Source organism: Mirounga leonina, unplaced genomic scaffold (genome assembly GCF_011800145.1).
Source record: "Mirounga leonina isolate KUSES-001 unplaced genomic scaffold, KU_Mleo_1.0 Mir_178, whole genome shotgun sequence".
Classification (NCBI taxonomy): domain Eukaryota; kingdom Metazoa; phylum Chordata; class Mammalia; order Carnivora; family Phocidae; genus Mirounga; species Mirounga leonina.
This window is the reverse complement of record NW_023270464.1, coordinates 10,475,434-10,500,025: the sequence shown is the minus strand read 5'-3', so window position 1 is coordinate 10,500,025 and position 24,592 is coordinate 10,475,434. Positions and strand designations below refer to the sequence as shown.

General features: G+C 46.7%; 1 protein-coding gene across 2 annotated transcripts in view; it reads right to left on the bottom strand.

The window, feature by feature from the left end:
* Positions 1-24,592, bottom strand: part of ADAMTS17 (ADAM metallopeptidase with thrombospondin type 1 motif 17) — a 344,744-nt gene that overhangs the window by 19,966 nt on the left and 300,186 nt on the right. For both annotated transcript variants that reach the window (XM_035024022.1, XM_035024023.1), the window contains exons 20-21: positions 8,591-8,795; positions 4,478-4,630 (exon numbers count right to left, since the gene is read on the bottom strand). In XM_035024022.1, coding sequence (XP_034879913.1) covers positions 4,478-4,630; positions 8,591-8,795 — 358 coding nt within the window. The remainder of the gene's footprint in view (positions 1-4,477; positions 4,631-8,590; positions 8,796-24,592) is intronic.

Below are 24,592 nucleotides of genomic sequence, written 5' to 3'. Positions count from 1 at the left end.
AGAATGGCTAAAATTAACAAGTCAGGAAACGACAGATGTTGGCGGGGATGCGGAGAAAGGGGAACCCTCCTACACTGTTGGTGGGAATGCAAGCTGGTGCAACCACTCTGGAAAACAGTATGGAGGTTCCTCAAAAAGTTGAGAATAGAGCTACCATACGATCCAGCAATTGCACTACTGGGTATTTACCCCAAAGGTACAAATGTAGGGATCCGAAGGGGTACGTGCACCCCGATGTTTATAGCAGCCATGTCCACAATAGCCAAAGTGTGGAAAGAGCCAAGATGTCCATCGACAGATGAATGGATAAAGAAGACATGGTATATATGTACAATGGAATATTATGCAGCCATCAAAAGGAATGAGATCTTGCCATTTGCAACAACGTGGTTGGAACTGGAGGGTGTTATGCTGAGTGAAATAAGTCAATCAGAGAAAGACATGTATCATATGACCTCACTGTAATGAGGAATTCTTAATCTCAGGAAACAAACTGAGGGTTGCTGGAGTGGGGGGTGGGGTGGGAGGGATGGGATGACTGGGTGATAGACACTGGGGAGGGTATGTGCTCTGTTAAGCGCTGTGAATTGTGCAAGACTGTTGAATCTCTGATCTGTACCTCTGAAACAAATAATGCAATCTATGTTAAGAAAACAAACAAACAAACAAAAGAAGATGATAGCAGGAGGGGAAGAATGAAGGCGGGGAAGTCGGAGGGGGAGACAAACCATGAGAGACGATGGACTCTGAAAAACAAACAGGGTTCTGGAGGGGAGGGGGGTGGGAGGATGGGTTAGCCTGGTGGTGGGTATTGAGGAGGGCACATTCTGCATGGAGCACTGGGTGTTATGCACAAACAATGAATCATGGAACACTACATCAAAAACTAATGATTTAATGTATGGTGATTAACATAACAATAAAAAAATAAAAATAAATAAAAGTGCACCAACGCCATGTGTGTGACAAGGGCACTGTCCACAAGCTGTAGAGTGAAGATAAGAGGTCAACGGCAAAGCAAATCTAACCCAAAGAAGTGTAAATGTCAGGGTACCATCCATCCAGTGGAATCCACTTATGTTGGCCGGTTGCCCAGCAAGTGAGGACAAGGACCCCTATAGGGAACTGTATCTTTCCGCTCTCCAGAGAAGAAATGGGGAAAGGCAACGGGCAGATTTCTAGAACCGTACTCTACAGATTTCTGCAACTGGGCAGGCCAGACCACCCAGTGATGACTGTGGAGGAGGGAGTGGTGGTGAGGCAAACCGTCAGGGTGGGGGTCCCACAGTTGAGTTTTGTGCGGCCCCTGCCCCATCACGCTTGCTCAGTATGCTCGTGCATACCTGGACTTCCAGTTCCAGGTCTGTGACCAAGTTCTCAGCTTGGTAGATTGAGTCTGCCCTGGGCCCCGGCTCTGGCCAGATGTGCTGGGGAGGGGGCAGCTTCCCACCCCCTCCCCCTGCCATGCTGAGTACTCTCCCCCAAGGCTCTGTGTGCACTAATCCGATGCCATCAGATACCACCCCTGGATGGCAGCCAAGATCATCATCACATGCCATCAATCTTTCCTGTTTTTAAGGCCAGGGATGACTGATCAAGCTGGCTGTGGTAAAAAGCAGGCACTGTGGCCTTCCAATATCTTACTTTCCAGAAAGCTGGGAGGCATTATTCACCATGGCCTGGCTAATAAAGAGGCAGGCCAGCTAAAGGCTCTACTTCGCCTGGTGGACTGTGTGGGGGGGAGTTTGCTAAATGGCAAACCGGCCTCCTCAACCAAGGAGGGGCCCTTGAACAATGGAGGAGGGCGAGCATGAGCTCAGATCTGGGGTAGCATGGGGATGAGCCTCTCAGGTACGACTCACATGTATTTCCTGGCGTTTTACAGCTCTCCGCACCAGGAAGTTCATGGTACTTAAGAAAACAAAAGTGTCCATCTGGTCTTCAAAGCCCGAATGGTGAGGCTGGAGAAACCCAGGCTCTGGAGAGCCAATGACCATCTCTAGGACATGCTGTGGCTCAAAGGTACCATCGTGGGGCCTCCGGAGCCCTTCGCATATGGACTGAACTCTGACCTGGGGTTCAGACTTTGGACTCTGCTGGAGCACTGTGGGCCAGTCACTTAATCTCTGAGCATCTACTGTCTCTTCTAGAAAACAGGGCCAAGGACCTGGTCGGAGGGCAGAGGCGCAGGGGTAGACCTCAAACTCTGATGGCTGCATGCAGCCCAGGCCCTCCTTGACCCCTGCCCTCCCCTCCGCTTCCTGCCCAGGGATATCTATGACCATGGAGGTCACCCTTCGCTAGCATAGGCTGCATGTGGGGTGTGACCACAGGACCCTTCTAATTCCCCAAGTAGAATGACAGCTTTGTTCCAGTCCACACCTGGACATTTGGAGTCCAAACAATGGTCTTCTGCCTCTTACTCTGTTGGGGAGCTCCCCTTCTATGTCTTCTGACAATTCTGACACAGAACACTCCCAAAATGCTTTCTTATTGATTAGAACCCAAACTGTTGAGAGCTCGCTTACATTTCCCTGGGCCTTTGGGATACACTGGTGACCCTTCTCAAGCTGAGTCCGACATGGTTGGCCATGAGACAACATTTCTTGGCATGGTTCTATAAAAGGCTGGGCCCTCCGATCGATAAGACAAAGTTAGATGAGATCAGAACAGGTTAGTCCTGGGGACTGTGCCTCCTGGGGACCCAGCGTAAACACTGGGTGCTGGGTTTGGGGCAGGAAAAATGGCCTGAGTTGTCAAAGCGCTTAGTCACAGATATTAATGCCTTGAAAGCTCTGAGCGTCTCTGAGAAGCAGGCAGGGCCAGTGTTAATGATTCTCCATTGCAGCGATAAAGAGACTGAGGGCCAGAGAGGTTAAGATACGTTAAATGGTGAGTCAGAGCTGTAACTCAGCCCCTTGATGCCTCTCTCACAGGACTCGAGGTTCTAATGGCATTTTTGCAAGAGCCTTCAAGTGAAGTTCAAGTGAAGCCTCCTCCAAAGGAAGACATCCTGGCAACTCCATTCTACGTGTTATTACATTCATGGAGAAACTGGACTGTTGGCCCGGTTCTATTGCTTTGGTCAGATCTCTGATCAGGGAGTAAATAAAAAGGAGGTGTTTTTGGTCTTCCCCAAATTCGCAGTTATCCAGAAGCTGCATTTTAGCATAGCTGGCAAACTGGAACCTGAGAAATTGGCTTTTGTGCCCTCCAGAAGTTTGGAGGAGTTTGTATTCTCATTTGCAGGGAGGTGGCATTTCTGGGAGGACCCGATCTGGGTAAGTTTTGCTTTCTAATGGCCAAACCATCTCTCCTTCCAAACCAAATTACTGCCTGGGCCAGGCAGCTAAATCAAAACGCATAGTGGCTAGAGGAGTGTGGGGGGCTGGAGGAGGGCCAGGGCCTGGGGAAAGGCACCAGGCCTCCTTGGCCCCAGGTCACAGTGGCCAAGTGAGGACGAGGACACATCGCCATGTTGCCAGATTTCCAGACAAGGGCCCCCAAATCCAGATTTTCAGGCGAAATCGCCCTGTTTTTAAATGTTAGTAGCTAATTCCAGAATGTTTATGATATCACGCAGGCCACGCAAAAACTGGGGGCCCTCGGGCCACCCAGTCTGCAAACTTGGGGTGAAGAGACATCAAGAGAAGTGAACGGGGAGTTTTCAGTTGTGAAGACCAAAAAAGAAACACAAACACCCTCTGCTGCCATTAGAAATTTTCCTTAGAAAATCAGACGTTAGCGAATGTCCCTAGAAGTTCTCTGGTTTTTGGGAAAAGGTTCCCTGGCAGGCCTCCTGGCCGGTGCTCATGTGGGACAGCGGTACTTACCTCAGCTCCCCCCTCCCCCCAGGAAACAGGCCTCAGAGGTAATGGGTTCACAGATACTAGGGCAATGAATAAAAGAAGAGCTGAACAGCAAAGAAGTTTTCACATCTGATTTACGTTGCGGTGCTCTTTCACCCTCTCTGCACCCCCACCCCGGGCTGCAGGCCAGGCTCTAGAAGATGGCTCTTCCTTTCTGCCTGCCCCCCCCAGAGCCCCCGCCTGCCTGCCCATGCATTGTGCGGACCCTCACCCAGGGGTCCTGAAAGTGAAGGGAAGTTCTGTTTGCCCCTGACCCCCCTCCACGTCCGTTTCGGCCAAGGCCCCTCCGTGTTTACGAGGCTTTTGTGATGGCCAATGGCCAAGCCCCCCGAGGGATGCTGGGGCACAGGCCGCACACAGCATAGGGCAGCCAACTGGGATCCGGGGCACGCTGCTCCATACTTTGGGAGGCATTCGGTTTCCTTCTGAATGCACACGGCACAGGGTCATGGGCAGGTGCAGAGCTTGGAGAGAAAGCGAACTTGCCTGGGTAGCCTGGGTAGCCTGGGACTGCCTCATGCAATGGAAGCCCACGTGATTGCTGAGCTCCTGTTTGCAGAGCTCCCGCGCGGGCAGGCAGGGTGGAGACGCAGGCCCGCCGGACTCACCTTGGACCAGTCCCCGGTCTTCCACTCATAGCAGCCCGAGTAGTCCTCGCACGCCTCCTCTGCTTTGGGCCTCGTGGACGCATCGCATTTTCCTTGCGAGTTGGTGCACGTCACAGTTCGTTTTCGCGTCCCTTTGCCACAGGTGGCCGAGCACTGCAAGACACGGTTTGGATGTTTGATCCGGTCTGGTGCAGCTCAAGGTCATCAACGCCTATTAAGTCACAACAATGTGCCAGCCCCAGGGCCGGGGACGCAAGGATGAGGATGCTGCTGGGCTTCTAGAGTCTGAAGCACATCGTCCCAGCTGTGACTCCAGCCAAGTGGCCAGTGACGGGGGGAGGGCCACAGGAGTGGGGAGAGCTCCAGGTACCAGAAGACCAAACTAGGAATTTAGTGGCCTGCTACCAGGTCCAAAAGACTGATGCAGTGGAGAAGTTCAAGGGGCAAATGCTGGTGGACCCTCGAGCAGAGCAGGGGACGGGGCCAGGGGAAGCCAGGTAAGGACACCCAGGCAAAGATGTCTGAGGCCCTTGACTCCTCTGAGCTGGCCTCTAGCTCCGTGCACGCTGCCTGGGCCAGCCTGGGGCAAAATGACAGGCTCAGGGTGGAACACGGGGAGATGCAAACCCAACCCACAGGTGACTTTCATGTTAGGCCATCGGCAAGCTCTTGTAGAGAGCTACAGTGACTGTGTTAAGTGTGGATGCCAAGAGCATCACTGAGCAATGGTCCCTGTGGTAATTTACCTACTTCCCGGGAGACACTGCAAGAGAAAGTGTGGTGCAGGGACCCAAAGAGGGCCTGAGGAATGACAAATCATGTGCGAGCCCTGAGAATTCAAGATTCCCATGCCCTCAGGCAGCAAGATCCATAGAAGAAGGGGTGAGCGGTGGGGTGACAGCTGTGAACAGGGTGGACCTGCAGGGTGTATCTGGAGCCTGCTCCTGGCGTGCTCCCCCTGCACTCAGGGAGGGACCTCGCCGGGCTCCGAGATTGCTTAGCCACCTCAAAACAAAGCAGAAGGAAGCCCAGGCAGAGCAGACCTGTGACCTCGGGAGGATGGGACTGACTGTGCACGATCCGGCCAGCAAGAGGAGGTGACGCGTCCTGCAAACCCAGGGAGCTCTCTCTTATTTGCCGGGTACGGAAGCCCTGCCTGTCTCCACCATGGAAGCAAACACGTAACTTGCGGAGATGTTGGCCTGAAGGCTGTATTCCGCCAAGAGGTACAGACACAGTGAGCCCCAGGCTCCCAACAGCTGGGTCCTAGAGCTATGGCGGGGACAGCCCATGCACTGTGGTGGCACAAAATGGAGCCCTCACAAGTCGAGCGTCTGCTTTCATACTTGCTTGATTTACCAGAAATATACAGCAGATATTCTTGAGCCACAGCAAACTTGATTTTTTAAAAAAGTTCCACTGTGTCCCCTGGGAAAATGCACCTACAGGACAAAAGTTGTTCTTTTAAAGTTCTATTATTAACATTTATCCCAAAATGTTATGTAGCTTTATTTTTCCAATGAGTTCAATTTAGCTCTCCGAGGCTTTTTTTTCTTTCTCTCTCTTTTTTTTTTCTGAGACTAACTTAGATTGGCTTGTTTTAGAAGAAATACACATACTTCAGAACTGGTTGTGGTGTCATCTGGGGGGAGCTGGAGAACATGCGCATTTGGTCCTGTGTGCGGGTGAGGGGTCGGCTTTATAGGATCTTGGATGCAAGGGGTCAGTCCAGAGCAGGCGTCACCGTCTTGGGCAGGATGGGTTGTGGCTGGGAGGGCCACTGCTGGGAGCCTGGGTTACCGAGTTGAAGGTCAATCTCTCTGCTTCTCTGCATGGTGATGCTCCCTGACCATTTCATTAGCTCTGCCTTGACCATTTGACTTGTGGGCTCCTCCCTCGCACGCACCCACACCCACGCTCTTTCTTCAACTAGAAGCCTACTCACCACTTCTGCCAGACTTCCTGCATTGTCTTACTCTATTCTGCATTCCCTGTTCCTTTCCCTTGAATTTCAAACACTGTAATGTCTAGCCTGTTTCTTGACCAAACGCTGGCTCAGCCCTTCTGACCAGAAGGTGGGGCTTCCTCTGGAGGGACCTAGGACAGGAGACAGTCACTCTCTTTTGCTTCCTTCCTGGTATCTGCTCCTCATTCGAACAAAGCTGGGAAGAAGCTTGGGGGTAGACAGTATGGGTGATCAACACTGCTGGCTACATGTAAAGGCAGCCTCCTCAATAAAATAAATTTCTCTGCCACGAGAAATTTAAACCCACTTGTTTCCAGAAGAAGGAACATTAAAGGGGCTTCAGCACTGAGGCGCCTGGGTGGCTCCGTCGGTTAAGCATCTGCCATCAGCTCAGGTCATGATCCTGGGGTCCTGGGATCGAGCCCCATGGTGGGCTCCCTGCTCAGTGGAGGGTCTGCTTCTCCCTCTCCCTCCGCCCCTCCTCCTGCTTGTGCTCTCTCTCTCAAATAAATAAATAAAATCTTTAAAGGGGCTTCAGCATGTGGTGAAGCAGTAGAAATACCAGTTTGGTGAGCATCTCGTGAATGAGGGCAAGATTTGATTCCAAGTTGACTGTTCAGAAAGAGGCATTTGGCTCGAGCCTAGGGTGAGCCAGAAGGAGACTGATTGGTATGGATACTATTTCAGCATTAGGATCAGGCACACACAGAGATAGAGATGTGAAATTAGAGAGATTTCTTTAAATCTTGCTTCAGTTGTCTCACATTTTCCAGTCTGGTGTTCTTTAATGCTATGGTGATAGCTGATAATGTCAGGCTTGGTTATTTTGGTAAGGACATTTTTTTTTTCTATGAGAAAGAGTCTGAATGGAAAATTTATGGCTTTGATCTGATTAAAACATAAATCTTGTTTGGATCAAGAACCAGGTGATCAAGAACCTCAGGCTCAAGGTGGGTTGGTGGGGGTGGGGGTGGGGATGGGAGACTGCATGCCTGACCCTACCCCTCCAGCAAGTAGTCCCCCTCCCTAAAAGAGGTCCCTTGACTGTTCCACTTACAGTCCTAAGTACATATAAAAGATCAAAATTTTAAACTCTCTCTTTTCCCTAAAATATCATAAAGGGCAGGCTAAAGACTCAGGTCTTTAACGGGTACATGTCAAGATCTGTCTGAAAAGTAAACCCCATTTCAGAGTAGCCAAGGGCAAACTTTTCGTTCATTAAGAATGGGCTGAATACTTTCTTATTGAAAATAATTCCAACTGTTTGGCAATAAAAAAGGAACTTTAAAAATATTTTCCACACTGAAGAGTGTCTTGGATTTAGCCTTTCTGACTTTCCTAGAACACATTTGATGGAGGACCTGAGGGAAACTTGCCCTTTATTCAGCTTTTTATTTTATGGCCAAACAGTCAAAATATTAAAGCAAAGTCAATGCAAAGCCTTGAAGGATGATATTACCAAAGATAAAATATTTCCAGAATCAGTCTTTCAAGTTAAAACTTAAGGCTTAATTGACCTCTTTCCAAAATGTTTTATGGCATGAGATGTGTGACTCCAACTTGTACACTAAAAACTGTCCCTCCCAGTGTCTGCTTGCCTCTTACAATCCACAAAGACTGGCACAGAGCCTTCCCAACTGATTGCACCAGAATTCAAATACATACATCAAAAGAAAATAAGAAGGTCAGTTGGTTAGTCAGTTGGTCTGTCTACCTACCTACCAACCTACCCCCCAACCCACCCACCCAACCATGCATCCATCCATCCATCTACCCACCCAACCATCCATCCATCCATCCATCCAACCATCCAACCAACCATCATCCATCCATCCATCCATTGATCGATCGATCCATCCATCCATCCCTCCCTCCATCCATCTTTACATGAGAATTTTCATAGGAAATGGGATCGAACTGTGGTAAATATTGTCAAAAACATATATATGATCAAAAACACATTACCCATGTTTGTTTAGCCATACTGTCACCTCAGATGGAATTTAAGAATATGTGAGCTAGAACACATCTTTCTTAGTTATCTGGGGTCTGGCAAGCACTGTGATACTTGGGTTTGAGTCACAAATACCACAGAGGGAAAGGCACCATGTTGGGGTCCCTGTGGAGAAGGCAGCCCGGGCACCCACCTGTGACCACTCAGATGCCTCCCAGATGGACAGGCAGTCCTGGCCTTCGCAGCTCTGCACTGGTGCTGGCCGGGGGCCTGGGCAATAGAGGGGCCGTGTGGTGACATGGGTGCCATTCTGCAGCTGGTATACGCAGGTCACCTCCCGATGCTGGATGCCCTTTTCACATGTCGCTGAGCAGGGGCTCCATGGGCCTGCCACCCACCTGTCCAGAAGGAGGAGAGACAGTGAGAGAGTAACTGGGTGGGGAGGCCAGCTTCCCTGGAGGGCCTTCCAGACACATCATGGCATCTTGGGCCTGTAACGCGAGGAAGGGAGATGGACGCAGAGAGCTTTGCAACTGACTTTCAAAATAATTCTGAAGTATTAGAGCAGAGGGAATCCCATGAGTTGAGTGGGTCAATGGCAGATTGAATTATTGTTCCTGAGCGGTCGCTCTCCCTGTGGCAGGATTACATATCCCACCCACTGTCTATGCCATGCTTTGTTCAATGGGGTGTCAGTAGACATGAAGCTGGCCATGTCCCAGCAGAAGCTTTGAGTGTGATTATGTGGTTTGGCTCTGCTTCTCTCCGTTTCCTGCCCTCTGCCATGAGAATAGCAGGTCCCAACACAGGGGATGCTCTGACGGCTGAGCTCTGTCATAACAGGACACTGCTGTCAGCCACTGAGATGCTGGGGTGGTCTGTCACCGCAACAAAACCTAACTGGTACATCCCTTGACAGAGGACGCCCTGGTACCACCTTGAACACACCAGGACCAGGGACTCCCTGATTTCCAAAGAGTGGAGGACTTCTTGGGTGGGGACTGTCACTCTTGAGGAGGCAACTCATGCGCTGGGATAAGACTGAGCTGGTGAAAGTGCTCCACTAAAATTTGGCCTACCTGCCTTCCATTTCAATGACCCCAATTCGACCAGGGTCTCGGTTGGCCTCAGGGTGTTGGAAAGAAGCTGAGCGGTTGGAAATCATGATTTCTCAGGACACAAATGGGGCTTTGAATGCCCTTTTGGGGACACAAAAGGACTCTCTCCTCCTTCAGTCCCTGCACGAGCCTCAGATCCTCTTAGCTCCGAGGAGCTCACCACTTGACAAAATGGCTGAATCCATTGATGGCTGGCTCTGATAAACATTCAGTTCTTCCTCATCAGTTGGAACAGTCCTAAGATCCTGAAACCAAATCTGATCATGCCATCCTACTGTTTAGAAACGTCAGTAGTGTCTTCCCACTGGCAGCGTTCTTGAGGAGACGCTGGGTGGTGCCAGGCCTCTCTTCATCTCCAGTCCTAGCTTACTTGCTCATTCATCCATCCCAGCATGGCACATTCACTGAGGGCCTCCCATGTGCCAGGCACTGTTCTAGGTTCTGATGATGAGGCAGGGAACAAAACAAAGCCTTGCCCTCTGAATCTTACTATCCTGATGGGGACAGACAGTAAACCAAGGAATGATATACAATAGAGTATATATAGTGTATATTATATATCATACATGAATAGAGAAGATGCCACATGGTGGTAAGTACTTTAGAGAAAAGTAAAGCAGTGTAGAGCACAGCAGGGAGGAGGTGAGGGGTGAGCACATAAGGTGGCAGGGACGGCCCCACGGATAAGCTGACATGTGAGCAGAGCCTGGAAGGAAGCAAGAAAGTCAGTCATGTGGTTCCTTGGGAAAGGACTTTTGGGCAGAGGGCACAGTGGATGCAAAGGCCCTGGGGAAGAGTGTGCTGGCAGAGCAGAGGAGCAGCAAGGAGTCCGGTGTGGCTGGGGGAGGGGTGAACAGAGGGAGGGGCAGGGAGAGGAACATGAGAGAGGACAGGGTGAGATCCTACAGGCCCTGGCTGGCCACTGTGGCTCTTGTTTGAATAAGATGCAGTCCCAGAGGGTTTGGAGAGAGGAGTGATGTGCCCCCCAGGCTTGGAGAGGGTCATTCTGGCTCTGGGCAGATACCAGTCTATAGGGCAGCAACAAGGAGACTAGGGAGGAGGCTACTGCACCAGTCCAGGTAGGAGATGAGGGTGGTTTGTACCAGCTGGGGGTGGTGGCAGTGGTTGGGCTAAATGTTGAGAAGATGGAGCTACCCAGGCCCCCTCCCTCCACCCCTATACTGTTCCTCCTTGTCCCTTAGGGCAAGCTCAGGTGACCTCCTCTGACTTCCAGTCCCCTTGGTAGAGCCATCACTGTCCTCCATGCCCCCAGGGAATAACTGCAGAGAAGCTCCTCTTACCAGACCCCTTGCCTATGCTGTGGGATGGAAGTGACTGTGCCTACCCTGGGACAAGGGACATATCGCCTGTAAGCTGCTTACACCAACACCTGGCACACCTAAGCCTGTATAACTCTTAGCAATTGTTCTTCTTCATCTCTTCAGTAGATGATGAAGTCCCAGAGGTGAGCAAATCCTGCTCCCATTTCAGCACTTGCCAAGTGCTTGAACAACACTATCAGAACAAAACCAAATCCTACCCGTTTCTCCTCATTCTGGTCTTTGGAGTAACATGATTGGCTTCTTAAATATTTGAAGATAGCTCTTTTGTTCCCCCAAAGCTTTCTCTTATCTTGGTCAAAATAATTTGCATGTGGCAGATTCTGAATCCTTTCTGTTCTAATTCTCTCATCAGTCACTACTGTTCTCAAAATGGATTGCTTTGTCGTGGGCAAAATGGCCCAGATGTGGTCTGAAAGCAGCAGGAGAGAATGTGATGGTTTTTTTCCCTCTTTAAAGGGAGGCTCTGGTTTCATTAAAGCAGCTCAGCTCTACACTATGTCTGTTTTTAAGCAAGCAGACTGCACCTAGTAGCCCCAACGACTTCTCTTATTTTTCTCCTGAACTGACTCTCAGCCATATCTCCTTCATCCTGACCTTTTGCCATTGACTTCGTGAATACAAATGTCAGGCTCTAGCTTGAGACCTGTTCAGTGCTCCTGCGTTGACCTCAACTGTGAGAAGAACTTTGTATCCCCCTCTTGTCTTTTTTTTTTTAAGATGCTATTTATTTATTTGCGAGAGAGAGCAAGCACAAGCAGTAGGCAGAGGGAGAAGCAGTTTCCCCACTGAGCAGGGAGCCCAATGCTGGACTTGATCCCAGGATGCTGGGATCGTGACCTGAGCCAAAGGCAGATGCTTAATGACTGAGCCACCCAGGCATCCCCCCCACTTCTCTTTTGTATTTTCTGTGCTTCCCAGGGGTCAAGTTGGGAAGCGGGACCTCTATGTCCTACTCACGGGAATGTTACCTGCCTGTGGGCGTGCATGCTGTTGGCCAGGGGGCACCAGCATCTCCAGCTCTGGACACACAACCAGAGCATGGGCTCTAGGGAATATGCAAGTTGACTCTGGTCTACACAAAGGTCACATCTGGGCAGCTGAGGGGATGGGGAAGAGCTGAGAGAGGTTGAGCAGTCCTCCCTCAGACATCTCCTATCCCTCCTGTTCCATCACAGACTGGAAAAGTCAGACCCACGGGGATCAGCTTCCTGTAGAGCTGGGAGGGGTTACCTTTCTTTCCTGTTCTTCTTTCCTTTGCCTCTGGTGTCTCCTGGGCCTTTGAGGTGCTTTGCAGAAGGATGACAGAATGCAAAACAGCCCATGGATCCTACCTTCCTTGCCAGAAGAATCCTTTGACCCCCTGCAATGTCCCTCCTTGCCATTGCCTAGAGTCTGGCAGGAGAATGGGGGACAGAGCCCTAAGCACATGCAGACGTGCACGAAACTGATCTATGGTCTGCCCTGCTCCCTAAAGGGGGGAATTCTCTGTCTCCGGGAGCTGTGTAAAAGGGCTCCCCCTGCTCCCCTCCTTGAGGGCTAGTTACTGTCAGATTCAAAACAAGCCCTGTCTGAGGCCAAGGCAGACTCCCCAAACCACTGTGGTTCTCACGGACAACATGATGGGGTGAGAAGGGGGCACGAATGCACTCCACACCCGCAAGTCCCACATGGGGCAGCTCAGGGCACCTTCCCAGCTCTCTGTCCCCTTGCCCTTCCTTCTCCCGCTCCAAATTCCCAGCTCCGCACAGGGTTGCAGACATACAGATGCAAATACGGCACACCGCCTCAGGAGACAGACAACCAGCCAGCCAATCACCATCAGTGAACAAGGCTCCCTGCCCAGGCGGAGGAGAGCACAGCGCTGTGGTGGCATGGGGAGGTGTCTCACTCCATCTAGGGGTGAGTCTGGGGGAGGCGATGTCTGAGCAGACCCTTAAAGTACAAGCAGAGGTAACTGGAAATAAACTCGGCTGTTGCATATTGTTTTACTCAGGGGCCCTTTGTCATTCTAATACTTGATAGGTTTAAAAACAGTGATAGGAGTATTGAATCACTATACTGTACACTTGAAACTAATATTACACTGTATGTTAACTAACGGTTATTTATTTTTATTTTTTTAAAGATTTTATTTATTTGTGAGAGAGAGGAGAAAGACGAGAGAGAGAGAGAGAGAGAGAGAGAATGAACACGAGGTGGGGAGGGGCAGAGGGAGAGGGAGAAGCAGACTCCCTGCTGAGCAGGGAGCCCGACGTGGGGCTCAATCCCAGGACCCCGAGATCATGACCTGAGCCGAAGGCAGACTGAGCCACCCAGGTGCCCCCTAACGGGAATTTAAATAAAAACTTAAAATAAAAACAGTGATGGGAAAATATTTGGGTGCCCCTGTTCATGGCAGCATTATTCACGGTAACCAAAAGGCAAAAGCAAGCCTAGTGTCCGTTGGTGGATACATGGATAAACAAGATATGGTAAGTACGTACAACAGAATAGTACTCAGCCTTATAGAGGAAGGACCTCTTGTCCCAGGCTGCAGCATGGGTGACCCTGGAGGACATTATGCTGAGTGAAACAAGCCAGTCACGAAAGCACACGTCCTGAATGATTCCACTTAAGTGAGGCAACTGAAGGAGTTAGATTCACAGAGGCAGAAAGTAGAATGGGAGCTGCCAGGTTGGAAGGAATGGGGAGCTCGTGTTTAATGGGTGCGGAGCCGCACTTGCTCTTCCAAGAAGTAGACAGAGTTCTGGAGAGAGTCAGTAGTAATGGGTGCACAGCTCTGTGAACATACTTAATGCCACTGAACTGTAACTTAAAAATGGTTAAGGTGGTAAATTTCATGTGTATTTTACTACAATTTAATTAAAAAAAAAAAAAGCGATGGTTAGAAACAGGGAGTAGATAGGTGAGAAAGGGACAAGGAAGTGAGGTGTCTCCCCAGCCCCCGGGCGGCAAGGATGAGACAGGAAACAAGGCTGGTGCTCAGCTCTGTGCAGCCACATTGTAGCCATGGAGCATCCATGCAGACCGTCCTCACTGGCGCGGGCAGCCCCACCTGAGACGTGGGAGGAGCTGGCTAGAGGATCGATGCCGCCCCGCACACACAGGCTGCAGGTGATCGGAGGTGTTTTTCAGCTAGATTTTTTTTTTTTTCTCCCGATCTTGACAAATACCTCAGCAAGGTATGGGGAGAAAAAAAAAATCACTTTCTGGAAACTGTGGTTTTGGTGGCTGAAAACCATTTCACCACAATGAGTACACAGCCGCAGGATGCCGGTCTATGGTGGGGGGATATCACCATGCAAGTAAACATCCGAGGAAAAACCCCATTAATTCCACGTCCAGGAATTTGAGAAAGGAACTGCTGTTCCATAAAACAATTCATGTGACAATGACAACTGAAATCTGATTTTTTTCTTTTTTTACTCGTGCCCCCTAGAAACCTTAACAGTGACGTGTACTAGCTAAGTTTGAGTTCGCAGATCTTCTTAAAAGCAGGAAAACTAATTCTTGAGGAAGCCACTGTTAACGCTTCTGTAGTTCAGGCCTCCCTTCCTTGGTTGCTCTGGAGTCATGAAGGACCGGATTCCTTTCCTGTCCAGCAGGAAAGAGACTTGGCTCCTCCACACACACTTCAAGTTTGATCCTACCTGAGACCTTGCATTCTTTCTTTTTTTTTTATTGCTGCTGTAGCAAATGACCATAAAGGGAATGGCACAAAGCAACAGATTTAGCATTTGACAATTTGGGAGGTTGGAAATCTGACATGGGTCTCACTGGTCTAAAATAAAGGCACTGCCGCCAGGGCTGGTTCCCTCTGGAGACTCTGGGAAGACCTGCCTTTTCCAGCTTCCAGATGCTGCCCCCGTTCCTTGGCTTGTGCTCTTTTTCTCCATCTTCAAAGCTAGCAGTGTCAGGTCAAGTCCTTCTCATGCTATATCCCTCCAACGTTCTCATCTGCCCTCCTCCTCCACGTTTAAGAACCTCTGTGACTGCACTGGACCCATGCGGATGCTACAGGATAATCTCTCTATTTTAAGGCTAAGCTGATTAGCAACCCATATTAGTTTGCGAGGGCTGTTGGAGAAAGGACCACAAACTAGGCGGGCTTGAACCCCCAGAGAGTTGTCTCACAGTTCTGGAGGTCAGAAGTCAAAAATCAAAGTGTTGGTAGGGTTGGCTCCTTCTAAGGGCTCTGAGGTATCTGTTCTATGCCTCTCTCTCCTAGGTTCTAAGGACAGCTGACCATCCTTGCTGTTCCTTGCTAGTACACGTGTTACTCCAATCTCTGCCTCTGTCTTCACATGGCGTCTGCCCTGTATCTGTGTGTCCTTACACAGCTGTCTTTAGAAGGACTCTAGTCAGATTAGATGAGGGGCTCACCCTACTTAGTATAACCTCATCCTCACTAATTACACCTGTAATGACCCTATTTCCAAAAAAAGTCACATTCTGAGATACTGAGGATTAGGACTTCAATATCTTTTTTTTCCTTTTTTTTTTTTTTTCGGTGGGGGAGGGATATAATTTAATCCATAGTACAACTTTAATTCCAACTGAAACCCTCCGATTTCCCTCATTTCCCTTTGACATGGAACTCAGCATATTCACAAGTTCTGGGACTTAGGATATAGACATATTTTTTTGGGGGGGGGTCGTTATTTTGCCTACCCCACACCCATCCCATTCACAGTTCTGAGAAATTTCAGCTTCTAATCAAAACACACTTTCTATTCAAATCTTGATCTGGCTGAGATTTAAATTAGGCAAAGATCTTGTGAAATCTGCCGAAATGTGAGTTAGTGGTTACAAAGAAAGAACACCATATTCAGGATCCTGTTCTTTTGACACGGTTATTTTATCTTGAATATAAAGTGAATCCCAAATACAGACAACCAGAGAGAGAACACTGGTAGGTCATTCACTTTCAACAACTTCAAACTGAAAAAAATAATAATGTGAGATGTATTTCAATACAAGAGGTGCTCGAGCTAACAAGTGTTGTGTCTATGGGATTCGGTCAACTTTATCCATCTCCAAAATGCATCAGTAAGAAGGATCTGGCATTGGCTGAGCACCAATCTCTGCCGATGTCTGTGTCAGGGATATTCCCTGCATTAGCTAAATTAACCAAAGGAAGGAAACAAGATGCCTGTGTGTGATAACCTGAATAGCTGGCATCATACAGGCTACTTGTAAAACATCACAGCATAGAAAGAATGATGGGAAACAGCTCAGAAGCTCCAGAAAGCTGCAGGGCAGGTTAAAGAGAGAACAGCTACTGTACAAAGTACACTTGCTTTGTTCAACCTTGGCTTATTTGTCCCCCCAGACACATGAGTGTCAACTTTATGCCAAGTTCTCAACCAAGGGTTGGGGCACTTGGTTCAGTGTCCCCACATTCACAAAGCTCAGGCAAATGTGTGGTCCTTGGGGGAAAGAGAAACGTATAAATAGACAATTTCTTCACTCTCTGATAAGTGCTGTGGAGGAAATGGAGCTTGAGTTGGGTCCAAGGTGAAGTTGGCCATCCAAAGCAGCAGGGCTCAATGCTCTCACAGAGAGAGCCTGCCCATGATATGCCATGGAGTGAGAGAGTGCAGCCAACCAGTTTGGGATGGCTGGTTCTCGAAGAGTACCTAAAGGGGAGTGGAATAGAAGTTGCCTTGGTGTCTCAGGTAATCATGAGCCTTGGGGGGCAAGATGATGGCCTTCACCAAGACAGTAGTGGAGAAATGGAAAGCAGACATAAGACTCTTTAAGAGTGAGGCTGACATGGCTTTGGGTATGTGGGGTCAGAGACAAAAGGGGCAAGAGTCAAGCTCAGGATTCCAACGGGCTCAGAGGACACCACTGGTGCCTCCGCTGTAATGGAGAACACAGAGAGAAGACTTGGCCTGGGGGCAGAAGTGTTTGAGAATGTCAGGTTGAGGCAGCCAATGGGTAGCTGAGTGGTGCTGGGAAGGGTCTGAAGGTGCAGTTCTGGAGTCAGGGGTGCAGTCTGGGGTGGAGACACAGGGTGGGAAGTCATCAGAAAGAAGGTCATGGTAGAAAGCAAGGTAAGAACAACTCACCTGGGGAGCTTCTACAGGGAGAAAAGGGGACAGAGGACCGATGGCAGGGGCTGGGAATGCAAGCATCTATGATAGGAATAAGGAGCCAGAGAAGGGGCAACCAGCAAGACTGTTCAAGAGATGCCAGATAGGGTTGGGTTGGAAGAGGCCTGAAAAGTATTCTCTGGATTTATCCACAAGGAGGTGTTGCTGACCGGGGAGAGGCCCCCGGGAGAAGGGGGTGCCAGTGCTGTGAATGCTCAGTTGAATGAGGGTGGAGAAGAGAAACTCTGTGGATGTTCTTCAAACAAATCTGGTTCGGTGCCTACACAGTGGGCTCCATAGATCTCAATCTTGGGGTAATGCCCAAGCTTTGGAAACCAGGCCTGTCCCCATGGTAGAGGTAAGGAAGACATCTCACCATCCTCACTGGGGCTCTGGTCAAGTGGCTGCTCATGGGAGAAGCATGAGTGAGAGAGGACCTCTGTGTGAGAAGGAAGTGCTGAGAACTGAGAACCCAAGCAGCGGTGCCAGAACAGACTGGGAGCTTCCTCTCGTGGACATGTCGGTCTAGAAGGGCAACCCCTGCCCACTGGCAGGAGCTCTGGAAAAAGTCATCCTGGGCCAGATGGCAGAGCAGGTGACCTGTCAGAGACACGCACAATATCCAAGATGCAGGTGGCCAGCAGGGGTGGGAGGCCAGGGACCGGGTGAGTAGAGAGAATGTGTGAGGGGAAGGCTGGGACTCAGCCAGAGTTTGCCACTATCTCCCCCTTGGGATTTGGTGTCAGAGTCTGGGTCAGTTGGTTAGTCTACTTTGAAAAAGGGTCTGGCCTTTGATAAGAGCGATCTTGTCCATCCCTAAGTGTCAGGAAGGACTCAGGAAATCTGATTTGGAAGGCCAGACAGATTGAAGCTCTCCCTTTTCATTTAGAAAGTTTGAAGAGGGGCACCTGGGTGGCTCAGTCGGTTGGGCGACTGCCTTCAGCTCAGGTCATGATCCCAGGGTTCTGGGATCGAGCCCCACGTCAGGCTCCCTGCTCATCGGGGAGCCTGCTTCTCCCCCTCCCCTCCACTCATGCTCTCTCTTGCTATCTCTGTCTCTCTCTCTCCCAAATAAGTAAAATCTTAAAAAAAAAAAAAAAAAAAAAGAAGAAAGTTTGAAGAGAGCTTGAAAGCACAGGCTCACATTTGCCCTCTGGAGGGTCAACTCTGTACTCAATGAGGGCAAGGTGACCCCTCTGCTTTGTGACCCAGTCCTTTCCCACCGCCATCTTGATTTGCACCACCAGAGCTCCCAGAGGAAGGCTGCTCAGGGCTGGCTAGTCCTGCGTTAGAGATGGAGAAACCACTGGGAGAGGTGGCCAGGCTGGCCCAAGGCCCACCAGTTATTAGGGAAGGGGGTCCTCTGTGTCTGAATCCAGGGGCTTTGTTCTGTACTTATACAATTATGGTTCTGGTTAGGGTACACCTGACCACCCTCATCATGATGTCCTGTAAGTCAGGGGTGCCCACAGACTTTAGTCAGACATTCTCAGATTCTCAGAAACGCACATTCAGGACCCAGACTTGGGTCTTCACTCCACTGATTCGCCAGCCGTGTGACCTTGGGCAGGTCAGTGCTCGAGCCTCAGTTTCCTCCTCTGTAAAATGTCAGTACCTGTGTTCTCATCTTACAGGCTTGTTTGGAGGATTGGCCTGGGTGATCGCTGCTATAGGGTCCACGCCCAGATGCTAAATGCATGGGAGTTTTGTAAAGCTCCTGGGGAGATGGCTGGCCCAGAGGAGGCCCCCGAGGATGCAGGTCTCTTCGCATCCTCGCCGGTGTAGGGTTGCTGTCCATTGGGCAGTGTGGGTGTGGCCAAGGGAGAGCAGACACCTTGCTCTGCTTTCCCACAGATGACAAGGCATTCCCCAGGGCGCCACGTGTGCTGCATGCCTGGGAGTGAGGACACATGGCAGAGGCCAGCTGGCCAAGAGCTGGACCCCCTGGGCCCCTTCCCCAAAACACCAAGGAGCACTGTAGGCAGCATCAGACTCCCATCTGTCCGAGTGGCTCTTACAGCTAGAGGCAGATTGGAGCCAGCCACTCTGTTAAGACAACAATCAAAACAAGATTTTAACATGTGCCATTTATAGTCTCTGAAGATACGTGGCTGCTTTTATTGAACAGATGTTTGTGAAAGAAGGAGCGGGGCGAGGGGCAAAGGCTGAGACTGCACGAGCTCAGCTGTGATGTTCTCCCGGGGGGACGAGAGGGATGCCTTACAGCTGCACGCTCTGTTTCAACTCAGCATTTCTCTGTCTAAAACTTGAGAATTATGAGTTCTCATATACATTTCCCCGAAAAGTAATATTATTCACATATTTGTCTTTTGAAGGAGGAAATGAAAACCTGAAGGGCATAATGAGGAACAAATATGCTAGTCTGTGAATGTGAGCTTTTATGGGCTTGAGTCTGTTAGTCCAGCCCTAAGAATCAAGATGGATGATTGGCCAGGGTCTGAGAACTTTCTATGTTTTCCTGAAAAGGTCTTTGAATCACTGTGGTTAGTTCTCATTTGCTGGGGAAGGGAAGACAAAGAGAGGAAGGAAGGAAGGAAGGAAGGAAGGAAGGAAGGAAGGAAGGAAGGAAGGAAGGAAGGAAGGAAGGAAGGAAGGAAAGAGAAGGAAGGAGGAAGAAAGGAAAGGAAGGACGGATGGACTTCAACACTTAGCTAAAATACAGTTTAAGGGAAAATGTTTTAAAAATGGTTTCTCTAGAGGAGGTGGGTGAGGGGATGGGTGAAATAGGTGATGGGGATTCAGAGTACACTTATCATGATGAGCACCGAGTAATGTATGGAAGTGTTGAATCACTATGTTGTACACCTGAAACGATATAATGCTGTATGCTAACTACACTGGAATTAAAATAAAAAACTTAGTAAAAAATGGTTTCTCTAGATCTTAAACCAGCTAATCCTTTTTCAGGGTTTCCTTTGTGCCAGGCAATGTTCTCAGCACCTGACATGATTCAATTTATTTGATCCTTATGATGATCCTACAGAAAGTCATTCTGCAGCTGAACAAATTGAGGCACAGAGAGGTTAAGTGCCTTGCCCCAGGTCACACATTAGTTAAGTGGCAGAACCATTTTAACGGTTCCAATGAGATATAATTCACACACCATATAATTCAGCCATGTAAGGAGTAAATTCAATATATTCAGAGTTGTGAAACTACCACCACAATCAATTTTAGAACACTTTAGCTGCCCCCAAAAGAAACCCCTATATGCCTCAGATGTCATCTTCCATGTCCCCTACCTCCATCCCTCTCAGCCCTAGGCAATCACTAAGCTAGTTTCTATCTTTATAGATTTGCCTCTTCTGGACATTTCATATACGTGGAATCCTGTAACATGTGGTTCTTTGTAACTGGTTTCTTTTCTTAGCATAACGTTTCCCAAAATCATGTATGTGGTAGCACACAGCAGTACTTCATTCCCTTTCATTGTTGAATAATAGTTGATTGCATGGATATACCACATTTTACTTATCAGCTCATCAGTTGATGGACATTTAGACTGTTTCCATGTTTTGGCTATTGTGAATCATGCCGCTATGAACACGGTTGTACGATTTTTTTTTTTTTTTGAATCTTTGCTTTCAATTCTTTTGGATATATAGCCAGAAGTGGAATTGCTACATGATATGGTAATTCTGTATTTAATATTTTTGAGGAACCACCATACTGTTTCCCCCAATGACTGTATCATTAGACATTTCAATCAGCAATGTACAAGGGTTCTAATTTTGCCACATCTTTACCAACACTTGTTATTTGCTTTTTTTTTTAAATAATAACTATCCTAATGGGTATGATGTGATTATCTCATGATTTTGAATGGCATCTCCCTAATGATTAGTGATGTTAAACATCTTTTCATGTGCTTATTGACCAGTTGTATCTTTGGAGAAATATATAACCAAGTCCTTTGCCTATTTTTAAATTAGGTTGTTTTTTGTTGTTGATTTGTACATACATTTTGTACATACATACACATATACATACACACGTATAAATACATACATATATATATATACTAGATATTACTCCTTTATCAAATATATGATTTGCAAATATTTTCCCCATTATTTGGACTGTCTTTCACTCTGTTGATAGTGTCTTCAATGCATAGAAGTTTTTAATTTTGATCAAGTCCAATTTATCTATTTTTCCTTTTGTTGCCTGTGCTTTTCTTGACATATCTAAGAAATCATCAAATCCAATATCATGACACTTTTTTCCTCTGTTTTCTTTTAAGAGTTTTAAAGTTTTATCTCTTACCTTTAGGTCTTCGGTCCACTTTGAGTTAATTTTTGTATGTGGTATATTAAGTAAGGGTCCAACTTCATTCTTTTGTATGTATTTACCATTTGTTGAGTTTCATTGTGGTTTGATTTGTACTTCCCTGATTGAGCATCTACTCATGTGCTTGTTGGTCATTTGTACACCTTTGGAGAAATGTCTATTCAGATGATTTGTCCATTTTTAATTGGATTGTCTTTTTTATTATTGAATTGTGTTATTTATATATTTTAGATGCAATTACTTTATCAGATATATGATTTGTGAAAGTTTTCTTCAATTTTTTGGATTATCTTTCACTTTCTTGATGACTTTGAAGTGCAAAAATTTTAAATTTGAATAATGTCTAGTCATCTACTTTTTTCTTTTGTTGCTTGTGATTTTGCTCTCATATCTAAGAAACAATTGCCTAATCTGGAGTCAGGAAGAGTTATGCCTGTTTTCTTGTAAGTTTTAAAGCTTTAGCTCTTACACTTAGGTATTTGATCCATTTTGAGTTCACTTTTGTCTATGGTATGGGCTAAGGATCCCACTTCATTCTTCTGCATGTAAACATCCAGTGTCTCAGAACAATTTTCAGAAAAGATTAGTCTTTCCCCATTGAAAAGTCTTGGAATCCTTATAAAAAATCAACTGACAGTAGATGGAAGGGTTTATTTCTGGACACTTAATTATATCCTATTATTCTTTATGTCTTTCTTTATGCCAATACCCTAGTGTCCTGATTACTCTAGCTTTGTAGTAATTTTTGAAATCCAGAAGCAGGAGTCCTCCACCTTTGTTCTTATTTTTAAAGATCGTTTTGACTCTTCAGGGCCCTTTTCAATTCCGCATAAACTTTAAAATCAGCTTGTCTGGTTTGTGCAATAAAGACAGCTGGAATTTTAATAGGGATTGTGTTATAGCAATATATATCTATAATTCTATAGGTATAATAGTGGAATTTTAATAGAGATTGTATTATAGCAGATCAATTTGTAGAGTATTGCATCTTAAGTCTTCCAATCCATGAACATGGGATATATTTAGATATCTGTTACTTTTTCTTTCAATAACATTTTGTTGTTTTCAGTGTAGAAACCTTGTACTACTTTTGTAAAATTAGTTCTAAGTATTTTATTGTTTTTGATGCCACTGTAAAAGGAACTGCTTTCTTAATTTCCTTTTCAGATAATTCATTGCAAGGATATAGTAATATAATGGATTTTTGTATATTGATTTTATATCCTATAACCTTGCTCAGTATGCAGTTCTAGCAACTTTTTTTGTGGATTCTTTAGAATTTTCTATATACAAAATCATGTCCTCTACAGATAGATATAGTTTCACTTCTCCAATCCAGATGCCTTTTCATTTTCATTTCATTTTCTTGCCTGAAAATGTCTAGAGCCACTGTACAATGTTGAATATAAGTGGTAAAAGCAGACATTCTTGACTTGTTCCTCTCTTAGGGGGAAAACATTCAGTCTTTTTCCATTAAGTATGATGGTAGCTGTGGGTTTTTTATAGATAGATGTTCTTTATGAAGTTGAGGAAATTCCTTTCTATTCTTGGTTTGTTGAATTTTTTTATTGTGAAGGAGTACTGCATTTTGTCAACTGCTTTTTTGTGTGTGTTTATCAATTGAGATGATAACATGATTTTGTCTTTTATTCTGTTGATGTAGTATGCTACATTAATTGATTTTCAGATGATAAACCAACCTTATATTCCTGGCATGAGTTCCACTTGGTCATGGTGTGTAATCCCTTTTATATTGCTGGATTCAATTTACCAATATTTTGTTGAGGATTTTTGTGTCTTTATTGATAAGAGATATTGGTCTGTAGTTTTCTTAAAATGTTGTGTCTAGTTTTGTTATCAGGGTAACACTGGCCTTAATAGGAGGAGTTGTAAGGTTCTTCCTCCTCTTCCACTTTTTGGATAAGTTTGTTAAGGATTGATACTAATTCTTCTTTATATGTTTGTTAAAATTCACCAGTAAAGCCATCTGATCCTGGGCCTTTCTTTGTGGGAAGTTTTGATCACTAATTCAATTTCTTTACTTGCTACAGGTCTGTTCAGGTTATCTATATTTTCTTCCTCAGTCAGTTTCAATAGTTTGTGTTTCGGGGAATTTGTCCATTTCATCTGATTAATCTAATCTTTATGCCAAAACCACTTTTATTTTTTCAAAATAGTAGCACCAAATCTCCAGATAATAATGGGGACAAGTGGGGGGCTGTTCAAGGGGTCAGGTATGCCAAGGTCACTGTGTTGTTTGGGAAGAGGCTAGTGATTCTGAGTAACTCTGGACTTTACTGAAACCCTGAGAGTTAAGATATACGAGAAACATTGAAGGGTAACCATCGAAAGAACAGAGAAACAATCTATAGCTTCCAAATAATAGAAGGGAAAGAAGTAAATAAGAGACGCTTGTTAGTTCTGAATATTTTGTAATTTTCAGTACGATTTCCTTTTTAACCCACAAGTTATATATACGTATATTTTTAGTTTCCGAAAATGCAGAGTAAGATGGATCATTACCTTCTTACAGCTTATTTCCAACATAGTTTTCTTGTGCTCAAAAAACAGTGTGTTTCGTTATGTTGGTCACCATAAATATAGAATTATCAATCAATGGAAAAAGAATCAACTACCCATTACATAATGCAGAAGCAACAGGTTATCATATGAAAGAAATAAATTCATGGTCTCAATTCATACTATATGGAGAAAGGCATTCTGGATAGGTTAAAGTCTTTTATATAAGGAAAGCCAAATCTTAAAAGTTCTGGAAGAACATGTAAGAAAGTAGATTTATGACTGGCAAGGTAAGGAAGGAATTGTCAAATAAGACAAAAGAAGCAAAACCCCCAAATTAAAAGTTAATCAATGCATCTAAATTAAAGATAAAAGCTTCTACTCAGAAATAAGTCAGAGAAAGACATGTATCATATGATCTCACTGATATGAGGAATTCTTAATTTCAGGAAACAAACTGAGGGTTGCTGGAGTGGGGGGTGGGGTGGGAGGGATGGGGTGACTGGGTGATAGACACTGGGGAGGGTATGTGCTCTGGTAAGTGCTGTGAATTGTGCAAGACTGTTGAATCTCAGATCTGTACCTCTGAAACAAATAATGCAATCTATGTTAAGAAAAAAAAGAAGAAGAAGAAGGTAGCGGGAGGGGAAGAATGAAGCGGGGGAAATCGGAGGGGTAGACGAACCATGAGAGACGATGGACTCTGAAAAACAAACTGAGGGTTCTAGAGGGGAGGGGGGTGGGAGGATGGGTTAGCCTGGTGGTGGGTATTGAGGAGGGCACATTCTGCATGGAGCACTGGGTG